Here is a 17,529-nt window from a genome sequence, read left to right as displayed (position 1 = left end):
AGTAGCAGTAGGGCAGTAGTAGAGTTAATTAGCAGTAGTAGAAGTAGGGCAGTAGTAGCCTTAATTAGCAGTAGTAGCAGTAGGGCAGTAGTAGCCTTAATTAGCAGTAGTAGCAGTAGGGCAGTAGTAGAGTTAATTAGCAGTAGTAGAAGTAGGGCAGTAGTAGCCTTAATTAGCAGTAGTAGCAGTAGGGCAGTAGTAGCGTTAATTAGCAATAGTAGAAGTAGGGCAGTAGTAGCCTTAATTAGCAGTAGTAGAAGTAGGGCAGTAGTAGAGTTAATTAGCAGTAGTAGCGTTAATTAGCAGTAGTAGCAGTAGGGCAGTAGTAGCCTTAATTAGCAGTAGTAGCAGTAGGGCAGTAGTAGCCTTAATTAGCAGTAGTAGCAGTAGGGCAGTAGTAGCCTTAATTAGCAGTAGTAGAAGTAGGGCAGTAGTAGAGTTAATTAGCAGTAGTAGCAGTAGGGCAGTAGTAGCGTTAATTAGCAGTAGTAGCAGTAGGGCAGTAGTAGCCTTAATTAGCAGTAGTAGCAGTAGGGCAGTAGTAGCCTTAATTAGCAGTAGTAGCAGTAGGGCAGTAGTAGTGTTAATTAGCAGTAGTAGAAGTAGGGCTGTAGTAGCCTTAATTAGCAGTAGTAGAAGTAGGGCAGTAGTAGAGTTAATTAGCAGTAGTAGCAGTAGGGCAGTAGTAGCGTTAATTAGCAGTAGTAGCAGTAGGGCGGTAGTAGCCTTAATTAGCAGTAGTAGCAGTAGGGCAGTAGTAGCCTTAATTAGCAGTAGTAGCAGTAGGGCAGTAGTAGAGTTAATTAGCAGTAGTAGAAGTAGGGCAGTAGTAGCCTTAATTAGCAGTAGTAGAAGTAGGGCAGTAGTAGAGTTAATTAGCAGTAGTAGAAGTAGGGCAGTAGTAGAGTTAATTAGCAGTAGTAGAAGTAGGGCAGTAGTAGAGTTAATTAGCAGTAGTAGCAGTAAGGCAGTAGTAGCATTAATTAGCAGTAGTAGCAGTAGGGCAGTAGTAGCGTTAATTAGCAGTAGTAGCAGCAGGGCAGTAGTAGCGTTAATTAGCAGTAGTAGCAGTAGGGCAGTAGTAGTGTTAATTAGCAGTAGTAGAAGTAGGGCAGTAGTAGATTTAATTAGCAGTAGTAGAGCAGTAGTAGCGTTAATTAGCAGTAGTAGCAGTAGGGCAGTAGTAGCGTTAATTAGCAGTAGTAGCAGCAGGGCAGTAGTAGCGTTAATTGGCAGTAGTAGCGTTAATTAGCAGTAGTAGCAGTAGGGCAGTAGTAGCGTTAATTAGCAGTAGTAGACGTAGGGCAGTAGTAGAGTTAATTAGCAGTAGTAGAAGTAGGGCAGTAGTAGAGTTAATTAGCAGTAGTAGCAGTAAGGCAGTAGTAGCATTAATTAGCAGTAGTAGCAGTAGGGCAGTAGTAGCGTTAATTAGCAGTAGTAGCAGCAGGGCAGTAGTAGCGTTAATTAGCAGTAGTAGCAGTAGGGCAGTAGTAGTGTTAATTAGCAGTAGTAGAAGTAGGGCAGTAGTAGATTTAATTAGCAGTAGTAGAAGTAGAGCAGTAGTAGCGTTAATTAGCAGTAGTAGCAGTAGGGCAGTAGTAGCGTTAATTAGCAGTAGTAGCAGCAGGGCAGTAGTAGCGTTAATTGGCAGTAGTAGCGTTAATTAGCAGTAGTAGCAGTAGGGCAGTAGTAGCGTTAATTAGCAGTAGTAGCAGTAGGGCAGTAGTAGCGTTAATTAGCAGTAGTAGCAGTAGGGCAGTAGTAGCGTTAATTAGCAGTAGTAGCAGTAGGGCAGTAGTAGCGTTAATTAGCAGTAGTAGCAGTAGGGCAGTAGTAGCGTTAATTAGCAGTAGTAGCGTTAATTAGCAGTAGTAGCAGTAGGGCAGTAGTAGCGTTAATTAGCAGTAGTAGCAGTAGGGCAGTAGTAGCGTTAATTAGCAGTAGTAGCAGTAGGGAAGTAGTAGCCTTAATTAACAGTAGTAGCAGTAGGGCAGTAGTAGCGTTAATTTGCAGTAGTAGCACTAGGGCAGTAGTAGCGTTAATTAGCAGTAGTAGCAGTAGGGCAATAGTAGCCTTAATTAGCAGTAGTAGCAGTAGGGCAGTAGTAGCCTTAATTAGCAGTAGTAGCAGTAGGGCAGTAGTAGAGTTAATTAGCAGTAGTAGAAGTAGGGCAGTAGTAGCCTTAATTAGCAGTAGTGGCAGTAGGGCTGTAGTAGCCTTAATTAGCAGTAGTAGCAGTAGGGCAGTAGTAGAGTTAATTAGCAGTAGTAGAAGTAGGGCAGTAGTAGCCTTAATTAGCAGTAGTAGCAGTAGGGCAGTAGTAGAGTTAATTAGCAGTAGTAGAAGTAGGGCAGTAGTAGCCTTAATTAGCAGTAGTAGAAGTAGGGCAGTAGTAGAGTTAATTAGCAGTAGTAGCGTTAATTAGCAGTAGTAGCAGTAGGGCAGTAGTAGCCTTAATTAGCAGTAGTAGCAGTAGGGCAGTAGTAGCCTTAATTAGCAGTAGTAGCAGTAGGGCAGTAGTAGAGTTAATTAGCAGTAGTAGAAGTAGGGCAGTAGTAGCCTTAATTAGCAGTAGTAGAAGTAGGGCAGTAGTAGAGTTAATTAGCAGTAGTAGCAGTAGGGCAGTAGTAGCGTTAATTAGCAGTAGTAGCAGTAGGGCAGTAGTAGCCTTAATTAGCAGTAGTAGAAGTAGGGCAGTAGTAGAGTTAATTAGCAGTAGTAGAAGTAGGGCAGTAGTAGAGTTAATTAGCAGTAGTAGAAGTAGGGCAGTAGTAGAGTTAATTAGCAGTAGTAGCAGTAAGGCAGTAGTAGCATTAATTAGCAGTAGTAGCAGTAGGGCAGTAGTAGCGTTAATTAGCAGTAGTAGCAGCAGGGCAGTAGTAGCGTTAATTAGCAGTAGTAGCAGTAGGGCAGTAGTAGTGTTAATTAGCAGTAGTAGAAGTAGGGCAGTAGTAGATTTAATTAGCAGTAGTAGAAGTAGAGCAGTAGTAGCGTTAATTAGCAGTAGTAGCAGTAGGGCAGTAGTAGCGTTAATTAGCAGTAGTAGCAGCAGGGCAGTAGTAGCGTTAATTGGCAGTAGTAGCGTTAATTAGCAGTAGTAGCAGTAGGGCAGTAGTAGTGTTAATTAGCAGTAGTAGAAGTAGGGCAGTAGTAGCCTTAATTAGCAGTAGTAGCAGTAGGGCAGTAGTAGCCTTAATTAGCAGTAGTAGCAGTAGGGCAGTAGTAGTGTTAATTAGCAGTAGTAGCAGTAGGGCAGTAGTAGAGTTAATTAGCAGTAGTAGAAGTAGGGCAATAGTAGCCTTAATTAGCAGTAGTAGCAGTAGGGCAGTAGTAGCCTTAATTAGCAGTAGTAGCAGTAGGGCAGTAGTAGTGTTAATTAGCAGTAGTAGCAGTAGGGCAGTAGTAGAGTTAATTAGCAGTAGTAGAGTTAATTAGCAGTAGTAGAAGTAGGGCAGTAGTAGCCTTAATTAGCAGTAGTAGCAGTAGGGCAGTAGTAGCCTTAATTAGCAGTAGTAGCAGTAGGGCAGTAGTAGAGTTAATTAGCAGTAGTAGAAGTAGGGCAGTAGTAGCCTTAATTAGCAGTAGTAGCAGTAGGGCAGTAGTAGAGTTAATTAGCAGTAGTAGCAGCAGGGCAGTAGTAGCGTTAATTGGCAGTAGTAGCGTTAATTAGCAGTAGTAGCAGTAGGGCAGTAGTAGTGTTAATTAGCAGTAGTAGAAGTAGGGCAGTAGTAGCCTTAATTAGCAGTAGTAGCAGTAGGGCAGTAGTAGCCTTAATTAGCAGTAGTAGCAGTAGGGCAGTAGTAGTGTTAATTAGCAGTAGTAGCAGTAGGGCAGTAGTAGAGTTAATTAGCAGTAGTAGAAGTAGGGCAATAGTAGCCTTAATTAGCAGTAGTAGCAGTAGGGCAGTAGTAGCCTTAATTAGCAGTAGTAGCAGTAGGGCAGTAGTAGTGTTAATTAGCAGTAGTAGCAGTAGGGCAGTAGTAGAGTTAATTAGCAGTAGTAGAAGTAGGGCAGTAGTAGCCTTAATTAGCAGTAGTAGCAGTAGGGCAGTAGTAGCCTTAATTAGCAGTAGTAGCAGTAGGGCAGTAGTAGAGTTAATTAGCAGTAGTAGAAGTAGGGCAGTAGTAGCCTTAATTAGCAGTAGTAGCAGTAGGGCAGTAGTAGCGTTAATTAGCAGTAGTAGAAGTAGGGCAGTAGTAGCCTTAATTAGCAGTAGTAGAAGTAGGGCAGTAGTAGAGTTAATTAGCAGTAGTAGCGTTAATTAGCAGTAGTAGCAGTAGGGCAGTAGTAGCCTTAATTAGCAGTAGTAGCAGTAGGGCAGTAGTAGCCTTAATTAGCAGTAGTAGCAGTAGGGCAGTAGTAGAGTTAATTAGCAGTAGTAGAAGTAGGGCAGTAGTAGCCTTAATTAGCAGTAGTAGAAGTAGGGCAGTAGTAGAGTTAATTAGCAGTAGTAGCAGTAGGGCAGTAGTAGCGTTAATTAGCAGTAGTAGCAGTAGGGCAGTAGTAGCCTTAATTAGCAGTAGTAGCAGTAGGGCAGTAGTAGCCTTAATTAGCAGTAGTAGAAGTAGGGCAGTAGTAGAGTTAATTAGCAGTAGTAGCAGTAGGGCAGTAGTAGCGTTAATTAGCAGTAGTAGCAGTAGGGCAGTAGTACCCTTAATTAGCAGTAGTAGCAGTAGGGCAGTAGTAGCCTTAATTAGCAGTAGTAGCAGTAGGGCAGTAGTAGAGTTAATTAGCAGTAGTAGAAGTAGGGCAGTAGTAGCCTTAATTAGCAGTAGTAGAAGTAGGGCAGTAGTAGAGTTAATTAGCAGTAGTAGAAGTAGGGCAGTAGTAGAGTTAATTAGCAGTAGTAGAAGTAGGGCAGTAGTAGAGTTAATTAGCAGTAGTAGCAGTAAGGCAGTAGTAGCATTAATTAGCAGTAGTAGCAGTAGGGCAGTAGTAGCGTTAATTAGCAGTAGTAGCAGCAGGGCAGTAGTAGCGTTAATTAGCAGTAGTAGCAGTAGGGCAGTAGTAGTGTTAATTAGCAGTAGTAGAAGTAGGGCAGTAGTAGATTTAATTAGCAGTAGTAGAAGTAGAGCAGTAGTAGCGTTAATTAGCAGTAGTAGCAGTAGGGCAGTAGTAGCGTTAATTAGCAGTAGTAGCAGCAGGGCAGTAGTAGCGTTAATTGGCAGTAGTAGCGTTAATTAGCAGTAGTAGCAGTAGGGCAGTAGTAGTGTTAATTAGCAGTAGTAGAAGTAGGGCAGTAGTAGCCTTAATTAGCAGTAGTAGAAGTAGGGCAGTAGTAGATTTAATTAGCAGTAGTAGCAGTAGGGCAGTAGTAGTGTTAATTAGCAGTAGTAGCAGCAGGGCAGTAGTAGCGTTAATTAGCAGTAGGGCAGTAGTAGTGTTAATTAGCAGTGGTAGCAGTAGGGCAGTAGTAGCCTTAATTAGCAGTAGTAGCAGTAGGGCAGTAGTAGCGTTAATTAGCAGTAGTAGCAGTAGGGCAGTAGTAGCGTTAATTAGCAGTAGTAGCAGTAGGGCAGTAGTAGCGTTAATTAGCAGTAGTAGCAGTAGGGCAGTAGTAGCGTTAATTATCAGTAGTAGCAGTAGGGCAGTAGTAGCGTTAATTAGCAGTAGTAGCAGTAGGGCAGTAGTAGCGTTAATTAGCAGTAGTAGCAGTAGGGCAGTAGTAGCCTTAATTAGCAGTAGTAGCAGTAGGGCAGTAGTAGCGTTAATTAGCAGTAGTAGCAGTAGGGCAGTAGTAGCGTTAATTAGCAGTAGTAGCGTTAATTAGCAGTAGTAGCAGTAGGGCAGTAGTAGAGTTAATTATCAGTAGTAGCAGTAGGGCAGTAGTAGCGTTAATTAGCAGTAGTAGAAGTAGGGCAGTAGTAGCGTTAATTAGCAGTAGTAGCAGTAGGGAAGTAGTAGCGTTAATTAGCAGTAGTAGCAGTAGGGCAGTAGTAGCGTTAATTAGCAGTAGTAGCAGCAGGGCAGTAGTAGCGTTAATTAGCAGTAGGGCAGTAGTAGTGTTAATTAGCAGTGGTAGCAGTAGGGCAGTAGTAGCCTTAATTAGCAGTAGTAGCAGTAGGGCAGTAGTAGCGTTAATTAGCAGTAGTAGCAGTAGGGCAGTAGTAGCGTTAATTAGCAGTAGTAGCAGTAGGGCAGTAGTAGCGTTAATTAGCAGTAGTAGCAGTAGGGCAGTAGTAGCGTTAATTATCAGTAGTAGCAGTAGGGCAGTAGTAGCGTTAATTAGCAGTAGTAGCAGTAGGGCAGTAGTAGCGTTAATTAGCAGTAGTAGCAGTAGGGCAGTAGTAGCCTTAATTAGCAGTAGTAGCAGTAGGGCAGTAGTAGCGTTAATTAGCAGTAGTAGCAGTAGGGCAGTAGTAGCGTTAATTAGCAGTAGTAGCGTTAATTAGCAGTAGTAGCAGTAGGGCAGTAGTAGAGTTAATTATCAGTAGTAGCAGTAGGGCAGTAGTAGCGTTAATTAGCAGTAGTAGAAGTAGGGCAGTAGTAGCGTTAATTAGCAGTAGTAGCAGTAGGGAAGTAGTAGCGTTAATTAGCAGTAGTAGCAGTAGGGCAGTAGTAGCGTTAATTAGCAGTAGTAGCATTAGGGCAGTAGTAGCGTTAATTAGCAGTAGTAGAAGTAGGGCAGTAGTAGCCTTAATTAGCAGTAGTAGCAGTAGGGCAGTAGTAGCGTTAATTAGCAGTAGTAGCAGTAGGGCAGTAGTAGAGTTAATTAGCAGTAGTAGAAGTAGGGCAGTAGTAGCCTTAATTAGCAGTAGTAGCAGTAGGGCAGTAGTAGCGTTAATTAGCAGTAGTAGCAGTAGTAGCGTTAATTAGCAGTAGTAGAAGTAGGGCAGTAGTAGCCTTAATTAGCAGTAGTAGCAGTAGGGCATTAGTAGCCTTAATTAGCACTAAGGGAAAACAGATTGATGTTAGAAATCTACACTTCCCTTACGTCCTACAGCAGTACAATAATGGGGATTTAGCAAGAAGTAACTCCATAGGGAGGGCCCTCTTGACTGGTGGAACTCAAAATTGACCGCTCAAGAGCCGTCTCCTCGGAGAACCAAAAATTCAGCCTATAATGGTTAATAAATATTAAGTGTGAGCTCTAAGCTGTACAGCAAATCTTATCCAGTAGGATAAGACTTTATTCAGCCCAAGAGGTGGCCACTGCTCTAGTAGAGTAGGTTTTAGAAAAATGAGGTGTATCGGAGATCTAACAATGTAAGCCAGTCTACACTTCATCTACCCAGGGTAGGTTTGGTGGATTTTAAATCCTTGTCTCTTACAGGAAACAATAAATTCTCAACCTTCCTAATCTCTTACACCAGCACATGTAGCTCCGACATCTATACCAACTTGGATCTGTGGAATCTATTTTTTTGAGCCTTGGAGATTTCCAGAAGTCAATGGATTAAGGGATTCCCAGCCAATCTTCGCCCGCCTGGCCAACAGTCGTGCAACATCTGCGATCAGGCACATTCAGCTTAGCTGTAGGATAAGGTATTTTTTATTAATAAAGTCTTTGGCTGTCTGGAAAAGCTCAGAGTTGTAGTTTCACAACAGCGGGAGTGCCAAAGGTTGCTGACCCTCATCCTAAAATGCATTCTTGTTATTCCTAGCCAGACACATAACAAATAGCGCCACTGGTCCTGCTCAGCAGAGTAGGCCCAAGCGCACACACGAAGAATTGACCTGAACTCAGCAGATACAACAGTATGCCTGGATAATCCCGGCGATAGCCTTATAAATCTTCAGAGTAGGACCTCACTACTTATGTGTAGGTCATCCATAGGAAACATGAATCATATTCAGGATATTTTCCTCTTCTGCCATCATAGCTTTTTTCCAAAGCTTCATCCACTTTGAAGGCCCTAGGCCCCATAGAGGTGAAGATTATTGCTTCCCTGTGGTCAACATCCTGGTCCCTTGACCGGATGGACTTCAACAGTTTCGGCTAGACTGATAAATTGACTGGGGGCATTGCCCATGGTAACGCTTAGACCTTCCTGACAGAAGGAAGACCAATTCTTCCACCTCAGTATGGATTTTTCACTGGTCTCCCATACAGGTACATGCCAGGCCTTAAACTGTATAGTTCCTGCAATCTGACAAGGGCAGGCACATTTAGCTCACAATGGCCATTGACCCGATCTCGTAGAGATGGTTTACCAGTAAGGTCACAGGGGCGACAATCTTGGCACTTATAAGTTCAAAGCTACAGACAGGGGATATCACAATCCCTGCAGCTACAGCGCTTTCAATTGGAGGTTGTTTTTCTTTTAAAACCCACAGCTGGGGCTGCACAGAGACCCTTATTAACCCCATCCCGCCGCAGCCCTTTTTCAGATTTTAATTTTAGTTTTTTCCTCCCCACATTCGAAAAGCCGTAACTTCTTTCTTTTTCCGTCGATATAGTCCTATGAGGGCTTGATTTTTGTGGAACGAGTTGTAGTTTTTCGTAGCACCATTTATCGTGCCATATAATGTACTAGGAAACGGGAAAAAAATTGTTTGTGGGGTAGAAAATAAAAAAAACAGCGATTCCTCCATTGTTTTTTGCGCTACGTATTTACGGAATTTACTGTGCAATTAAAACAACATGTTAACTTTATTCTGTGGGTCAATACGATTACGGCAATACCAAATATATATAGTTTTTTTCTATATTTTACTACTTTTACAAGTAAAAACCTAAGTGTAAAAAAGAAAATTTATTTTGCGTCGCCAAATTTCGAGAGCCATAACTTTTTTATTTTTCCGTCGATTAAGAGGGCTTATTTTTTGTGGGATAAGCTGTAGTTTTATAATAATACTATTTTGGTGTACATGCGACGTTTTGATCACTTTTTATTTTATTTTTTGTAGGAGATGAGGTGACCAAAAAATAGAGATTCTGGCGTTTACATTTTTTTTTTTACGGCGTTCACCGTGCGGGTTAAATAATGATATATTGTAATATTTCAGACATTTACAGACGCAGCGATACCAATTAAGTTTATTTTATTTTATTTTTTTACTATGGTCTAGGGGGGAAATGGTAAAAGGTTTTTTTTTAACTTTTAATTTGTAAAAAAATTTTTACATCAAAAAATAAACTTTATTTAACTCATTTTTACTTTTTTTATTAGTCCCCCTAGGGAATTCAACCAGCGATCGTTAGATCGCTTGCACAATGTATTGCAGTATATCGTGATTCTGACAGGCATCTATTAAGCCCTGCTGGAGGCAGGGCTTAATAGGTGCACAAAGATGGCGGACCTGGGGGACTTCATTAGGCCCCCAGGCAGCAATAGCAACCATCACCCCCCCCCAGCGCGATTGCGTTGTGGGGGGCGTGATGAGCTGTTAGAGGGGGTCGCCGCCCTCTTTCTAACTATTTAAATGCTGCGGTCGGTATTGACCGCAGCATTTAACGAGTTAAACAAGCGGGATTGCGCTCGAGCGCGATGCCACTCGTTACTCTGAAGTGTCGGCTGTAAGATACAGCTGACACTGGCATCGTATGGAACGAGTTCACACCGTGACACCCGTTCCATACTTCCCCTACCCGACTTTGGCGTATGGATACGTCGAATGTCGGGAAGGGATTAAACAGCAGACATGCTCCAATATGTCTAGAGTATATTGCTCCTTCTCTAGCAATAAACTGCTTCCTGTTGAGGACATCTAAGGAATAGATTAATTGGAAATTTATACCAAGAAGAAAAAAATACATATCTGGTGGTTTTACAGAAAATAAGTGTAAACCCAAGTGAAAGCTGCGCTCAATGAACAGTTTAGCACTATGTCCAGATTAAAAACAGAGGGAGATAAAAAACGGAGGGAGGGGGAAAAATTTATATCAAGTAAATAAAGACGGGATTACATAGTTACGATGTCTGATGATAGCAATCGCAAGTTACAGAGGCTGTCTCTTGAGCATGAAAGCGCCGGGAGACAGCCAACGCAACTTGTGGTTGCTATCACAAGTTGCTATCCCTCCACTTTTTATCTCCCTCCATTTTTTAGACTAATATGCTTACTTTTACTTCACCAGTTTTATTTGTATGTCCTTTAATTAGCTTGAAACACTTAGGGTATGTTCACACGACCTATTTTCAGACGTAATTCAGGCGTTTTACACCTCGAATTTCGCCTGAAAAGACGGCTCCATTACGTCTGAAAACATCTGCCCATTGTTTGCAATGGGTTTACGATGTTCTGTTCAGACGAGGTGTAATTTTACGCATCGCTGTCAAAAGACGGCACGTAAAAATACGCCCGCGTCAAAGAAGTGCATGTCACTTCTTTGGACATTTTTGGAGATGTTTTTCATAGATTCTATTGAAAACGTCTGTAAAAAACGCTGCGAAAACGCAGGAAAAAATGCCAGTTGCTCAAAAAACTTCTGAAAATCAGGAGCTGTTTTTTCCTGAAAACAGCGCTGTATTTTCAGACGTTTTTTGTTAAGCGTGTGAACATACCCTAACGATCTTATTACCTACCAGTGCATACCCTTGGCCTAACAATCTGTCTGTCACCCTCAACTCTCCTACCTCATATGATGTCATATTCAGTTGGTCTTTGGTAGTATTTTTGAAATATCATTCTGCTCAATTGGTTCAAGAATATAAGATGTGTGTTATATCTGTAAAAATATTGGCCTGATGAAGACACTAGTACAGTGTTGAAACACGTAGCCACAAATAAAGACTTTATTGTATTGTATTCCTATTGCTTGGTTTTACTGGTTTGATGTCAGCAGCGCTTCGTTTGAGTCCTCCTTTTTTTTTTTTTTTACCCTTTTAAAATTGTCTACATTGCGGTATCTATCTTGCTACCGATTGGGACCTAGCTGCAGCTGAGATTTATACATCTTACCCTGTCTACATCAGAGTTGTGTCTGAATTTTCACGACTACTACAGATGAGAATAACTGCCACTTTTGTAACTTACACCCTACATTGGTGACCTGCACTATGTGGCGCCGTGCGCTCTCTCCTTTTTTCCTTCAGATTAAATGCAGACCTGAAACAAAAGAAGAGGCTTCCTCTTCATAGAAATATTCATTTTCTCAGGAAAACTCTTATCTGAGAAATGCTGAACACTCAGGGCGCTTCCACCCCAAGGGATGCTGACGCAATCTTCCTAGAGGGAGGAAAAGGTTAAGATGCATTACTTCAACAAACAGCTAAAACCTTAATAGCAGGCTGCAGCAGCAGTCTCCAGATTGAATAGGGTTACAACACCCTTTGTACACCTCCCAGGAATCTAGAAAGTTCAGCATAGCAAATGAAAACAGTAACACAATGCAAAGCAAACAAGGATGGAAAATACACACATGTAGGAGGGGTCCTTATGTAGGGAGGAGACTCTAGTTAATTAGTTTGATTAAGTTAAAAATTCCATCTGTCCTACTAGTACATAGGGGCTGAAATACTCCATTATTGTGCTGCTGTAGGACGTAAGGGAATAAATATTTTCAAATAAGTTGGTGTAATAAATTAAAATCCTTTTATTTCCTAAGAAATGTAATTGCTAATTCTGAAGCTGTCCATACACATTAAAATTATGGCCGCAATCTAATGTGTATGTGGCCTCTCGACTGTCCTACAATGGCAGATGTCGGGGAAAATGAATATTAGGAATGTTGGATTTCAACATACCCAATTCTTTTAAAGGCTATGTACACCTTTGAAAACGTGTTTTTTTTTTTAATAGAAATGTCCATCAGTGTGGTTGGAGCAACTTTCTAATTACTTTTTATTATAAATTATTTTTACTTTTTGAGATACAGCTTGTCACGGTGTGTGGGTATGTGGACCTACTAAACCGCACCACCGTAGTAGGGAGGCAGCTGGCCAAAGAACCCCAGAAATAAAAAGTTCCGCACAAGGGTACCTGGATAGTCCAGACAATGGCCGCAGCTCTGGCACGGATGGAGGTGGGTGCAGCAGGTAACTCCAGACGTGGCGGATGACAGCAGGTGCCGCAGGTTGCGCCAGACATGGCGAATCCCTCTGGACGTGGCAGATGACACAGGACATGGCAAGGCAACAGCAGGTGTAGTACACACGACTCCAACTAGTAGGCGCAGGAACAAGAACACAGCACGGGATAGAGGAACAGGTAACAGGGCACAGGTAACAACTGGAACGGGAAACACTAAGGGACCATTTGCAAGACGGACTTGGGAATACTAACAAGGATTAGAGGGGCTGGGGCCTTCTTTTAGACCAGGAAATCATGCGCGCTGGCCCTTTAAGAGCGGGTACGAGCGTGCGTGCGCACCCTACGGGACACAGCAGACCGGAGCGGAAGTGAGCGCTGGCGTCTCCTAGGAAGGAGATGGGGACCAGCACTCATGGATCCGTGGCTGCGGGCGTCGGGAGGTGAGTAAACTCGACGGCCCGTGGCCATGGACACTACAGAGCTGCGTTGTGTGATCCCCGCGGTTGCTGACCGCCGGCATTCCCCTCTTACCGGCAGCCGCGACTGCAGGACTCTGGATCTCCGCCGGCGTCCCCTTCCCCAGGGACGCCGGCACTCTCTGCTCTCTCCTCCGGCCTGTGCCCGTACAGAAAAAATGCTCCCAACCTATCCCAGCACACCCTGGACTTTATAAGGAACTCTGCCCACTTCTTCAGTGCCTGAGACATGTTGTTTCTAACCTTGTGTTAGTCTGCAAAGGTTCAATAGCCTGTTCCTGTATCCAGTATTCGTCTCCGTGTCAAGGCCAGTGTCCGAGGCGACGTTTGTATCCATGTCTGGTGTCTACGTCAAGTCCTGTGTTCGTGACGACTTAAGTATTCTTGTCCATTGTCCTTGTCAAATCCAGTGTCTGTGACAACTTCAGTATCCGTGTTCAGTGTCCGTGTCAAGTCCAGTGTCCGTGACGACTCCAGTATTCGTGTTCGGTGTCCGTGTCAAGTCCAGTGTCTGAGACCAGATCAGTATCTGTGTCCCGTGTCCGTGACATGTCCCATAATCCAGCACAAGCCAGTTTCCGATAATGCGGCACAAACCAACTTCCGATAATCCGGCACAAACCAGCTTCCGATAATCCGGCACAAACCAGCTTCCGATAATCTGGCAAAACCAGTTTCCGATAATTCGGCACAAACCAGTTTCCGATAATCCGGCACAAACCAACTTCCGATAAACCAGCACAAGCCAGCTTCTGATAATCCGGCTCAAGCCAGCTATACAGGTACCCTTAGCCAAGTGAGTGTTATTCATATTTGTTTGGCCAGCTGCCACTCCGTTACGGCGGAGTGGCCCAGTGGGTCCACAATCCCCACGGTCGTGACACTTTGTATCCTGTATACAGAGCAGCTGTATCTAGAGCTTAATCCTGTATCCATCAGGTCAGCGGCACTGATGGGTTTAGTGACAGCGTGTCCTTTGTGTCTCTGACATGCAGGATCGGGCTGTTTATTTTTTTTTTTTAGTTAAACAGTTATTCTATACATGATTAGACATTGTTCTAATTTTTTTAATTTTTTCACAAGTCAGGAAATATTATAAATTAGATTCTAATTGATAACATTTCCCTGTGCTGGTCACTAGAGGGAGCAATTCCCAAAATTGCAGCATTGGCATGTGGTAAAGCAACCACATTGCTTTATGCTGCAAAATTTGAGAAGACACACTCGCTTTAGTGCCCTCAAACAATCCCCCCTCCTTTATCCTGGCTAGAGCCAGGAGAAAGGAGGGGATTGAATGTTCAAACCTCCTACACTGTGTGCCGCCATTTTTTGAGCGAATACATAGTGTAGTAGGCTTACATACAGTGGTAATCACACACTAAAACACAAACATACACAAACATAACTTACCTGCTCCAGCCGCCGCCGCTGCCTCCGGTCCGTCCGCTGCTAGTGCTTGCTTCTAATCACATGTCCGTAAGCCGCGACCGGAAGTAGTCATCTTACTGTCCGGCCGCGGCTTCCGGTCCACAAGAAAATGGCGACGGATGTCGCTCGGCCGAAGACCTTCCATTTGGACTGTGTGGGAGCGTACCCACACAGACGGCGTACACCATAGTGAATGGAACGGCTCCCGTTCGCATTCTCTGTGGGGATGTATGTGCCATATTCCATCTCTGTACGTGTCGTTAATCGACACATACAGAGATGAAAAAAAAAATGGCAGCCCCCATAGTGAAGAAAAAGTTCGAAAAAAAAAAAAGTAAAACACAAACACACAAATAAATAACATTTATTTTAATAAAACGCTAAAAGCAAATTGATATAAAAAAAAATACGTATTAGCCCTGAATTTATCCCCTGAGGACGCTGCTTTTGCAGCGAAACATGTCGGGAGGGCTAGCGCAATTTTAACTATCTGAGTCGGCTTCAGCTTTCCACCTTCTCTTTATGTGACATAGAGGTTCTCACAGCAGTCTTCAGCTGCTGACCGTGTCAGTCACACTGCATCTACGAGGTGTCAGTACACACCTCCTTCCAAACGCCACGTTAACCGACTCTGAGCAAATTTTAAACTTGCTTACATGTTGTACGTTCTTTTGCCTTATTTCTAATCTAAATAATAAAAGTTATATTTTAATGCACTAAACATATCAAGCAGTAGTTGGGAAATTGGGACCTCTGTGCTCCTGCACATCAGTCGCTTCCTAATACAATTTATCCCTGCCAACTACTAGGGTCTCCCTCATGTTTTTTCTTACCTTTCCTTTAACGATCACAACTAAGTTCATAAATTAGATGTGATCAATAACAGGCGGATCCTGCTTGTCAGAGACACCCAGGACCTGCTGACACTGAAACCATCAGTGCCACTGACCTGACGGATTCAGGTCTCAGCGGAAGATACAGCTGCTCTGTATACAGGATACAAAGCAGTTGTATCTCAAAAAGTAAAAGTATTTTTTGATTAAAAAAAAAGTAATTACAAAGTTGCACCAAACACACTGATTGAAAACTTTTTTTTTTTAAGAAAAAAAAAAAATGTCTAAGGTGTACATAGCCTTCAAGGATTGTTACCTCTCCCCATAGTTCAAGACTTCTTTTTTATGTGTGTGGCCAGCTTAAAGCTGCACTACGGGCTATGCAATAATCACTATTATTACCTTGGCTATTATTAATCTATTCTTGAGTTTTAATTTCTCCTTCACATTCTTTTTAATAAATCTACCTATACTTGTCAGTGAGGCTAAGGGCATGTTCACACGAGGGCGTCCGTTACGGCTGAAATTACGGGGATGTTTCAGCCTGAAAACATCCCCGTAATTTCAGCCGTAACGGCATGTGCAGGCGCTTGAACGCCGCGTCAATTACGGGCGTAATTGGCGCTGCTATTCATTGGAGTCAATGAATAACGGCTCCAATTACGCCCAAAGAAGTGACAGGTCACTTCTTTGACGCGGGCGTCTATTTACGCGCCGTCTTTTGACAGCGGCGCGTAAATTACACCTCGTGTGAACAGACAAACGTCTGCCCATTGCTTTCAATGGGCAGATGTTTGTCAACGCTATTGAGGCGCTATTTTCAGACGTAATTCGGGGCAAAAACGCCCGAATTACGTCCGTAAATAGGCCGTGTGAACATACCCTAATTCTCTTTCTCTTACAGTATACTGAACAATTACCTGATTTGGAATTTGGTCCAGAAGATGTCCCCTAGTCTAGATTCTCGTTTTGAGAAGGCCCAGGATAAACTACTAGAGTCACTCTACGGGGCAAAAAAGGTAAATTCAGCTTTCCTTGCCTTTATCTAATAGTTTGTTGCATTGTATATTTAATTTACCATCACTATATCAGCCTTCTTTAACACAAACTTCTCACATCTTTCTTGCTATAACTGGTATGTTCGTATGATATATGATGTAATGCAAATTCTAAAAAAAATAATTCAAAATATATAAATACAAGTACTTACAATGCCTTATTCCTATTTGGTAATAATGAATACAGTATCGTGTAACTTTTTAAATAGAAATAAGCATGTGTTTCAGTCATGTATTTGCTATGAAGCAGTACGAGAACTGATGGTATATAAAATGTTATCTAGTGTAAATGAGAAGAGTTTACTTTAGCTTACTTTGTTTTATTCTAAAAGTAAAGGTACTTTTACACGGCCCGACCTGGGCCGTGTAAACGAGTGGCGATCAACAAGACAGCTCGTTGATCGGTGCTCGTTGCTCCTGTCACACGGAGCTATGCATGGGGATGAGCGCTCGTTACTCCAATCGCTCGTCCCCAAACATTATTATCATGTCGGCAGCGCATTTCCCTTTTTACACAGGGAGATGTGCTGCCAGCAACGATAATATTTTCAGTATTTAATACAATACGATCAGCTAATGAACGACCGTTTACTTGTTCATCAGCTGATTGTTGCCCTGTTTAAACAGGGCAGATATCGGGAACGAACGTTCTGTGAACGCTCGTTTGCCCGATAATTTGCCAGTGTAAAAGGGCCTTTACAGGCCTTCAGCACCTTTTGTAATGGCATACACTGTACAAAACTTCCGTTCCCTGTGCTCTGGCAACCTTATTTTTTTATGTAAATCTCTGCACTAAAGTTCTGTGCCTACAGTTATAATACTAGTTATTAAAGTTACTGTATAGTCACTTTACATATGATGTCAGAGCTGATGAGCTATATTCAGTCCCGACAGCCTTTCATCAATAGGATCACGTCATAGTGACCGGTGTTGCTGTGACTTCAGAATACGGCTTCCCTGCTGTGGCAACATGGGAGAAGTGGTAGTCTGAGATGCTCCCTACACTGTGCTGATGCCTGTAATCAGATGTCAGCACAGTGGAAGTGACAGTCTATTTGGACAGCCTTTTTACATAGGATGTCAGTGCTGATAAGCTATATTCAGCCCTGACATCCTTTCAATAGGATCATTTAAAAGGTGGTTGACCCAGAATTAAGGAATTAACCAGCCCTGTATATTACATGGATCCAGAGACCTCCCAAATTATAGCTCCAAATTCTCTGCTAGATTTTCTTCAGACTAACAGTTTAGGAGGCATGTCCTTTCTGCTGCAGCCCCTCCCTCTTCCCTGTCATAACTTGTATATGCAGATCAATCTGTTTCACTGCCTCCTCCTCCTCTCTAGGAGATCCGACACAAATGCCCCCCCCCCCATTACGTTTCTTTTTAGAGGGAGAGCCCAGCCCTATATAATTCAAGTAGAGGGAGAGCCTGCAGCTAACACACAGTGAGAGAATGAGCAGGAGAGGGGAGAGCTCAACACGGTATGAGAGCAGAGTTGTATGCAGGTTCTTTCTTCATCTAAGAAATCTCCTGTGTGTTTCTTACTGTGTGAGTCTCCATCCACACTACAAGCTGTGTTTCTGTACCAAAGCTTCTTCTCTACTGACAAGCAGAGTAGGCATTTTCTATTGGCTGGTGTCAGTTGAAGACTGGAACTGAGCATGTGCGTACTCCTTCATTTAGCTCAGTAGGAAAACGTGCACGTTTCTATACAGATTAAACACCAGGGGGCACCATTATAATATCTCAACTGGAGAATTTTTGTAACATAAAGTTAATTACAAAAGGAATTAATGTTTAATGCTGAATCATAGT

The 17,529-nt window shown here is 42.7% G+C and overlaps 1 protein-coding gene across 3 annotated transcripts in view; it reads left to right on the top strand.

The window, feature by feature from the left end:
* ECE2 (endothelin converting enzyme 2) overlaps positions 1–17,529 on the top strand; it is a 160,451-nt gene that overhangs the window by 110,578 nt on the left and 32,344 nt on the right. For all 3 annotated transcript variants that reach the window (XM_075861901.1, XM_075861902.1, XM_075861900.1), the window contains one exon: positions 15,558–15,672. In XM_075861901.1, coding sequence (XP_075718016.1) covers positions 15,558–15,672 — 115 coding nt within the window. The remainder of the gene's footprint in view (positions 1–15,557; positions 15,673–17,529) is intronic.

Source organism: Rhinoderma darwinii, chromosome 4 (genome assembly GCF_050947455.1).
Source record: "Rhinoderma darwinii isolate aRhiDar2 chromosome 4, aRhiDar2.hap1, whole genome shotgun sequence".
Lineage (NCBI taxonomy): Eukaryota > Metazoa > Chordata > Amphibia > Anura > Rhinodermatidae > Rhinoderma > Rhinoderma darwinii.
Note: the sequence above shows the minus strand (reverse complement) of the source record. Positions and strands in the feature narration are given on the sequence as shown.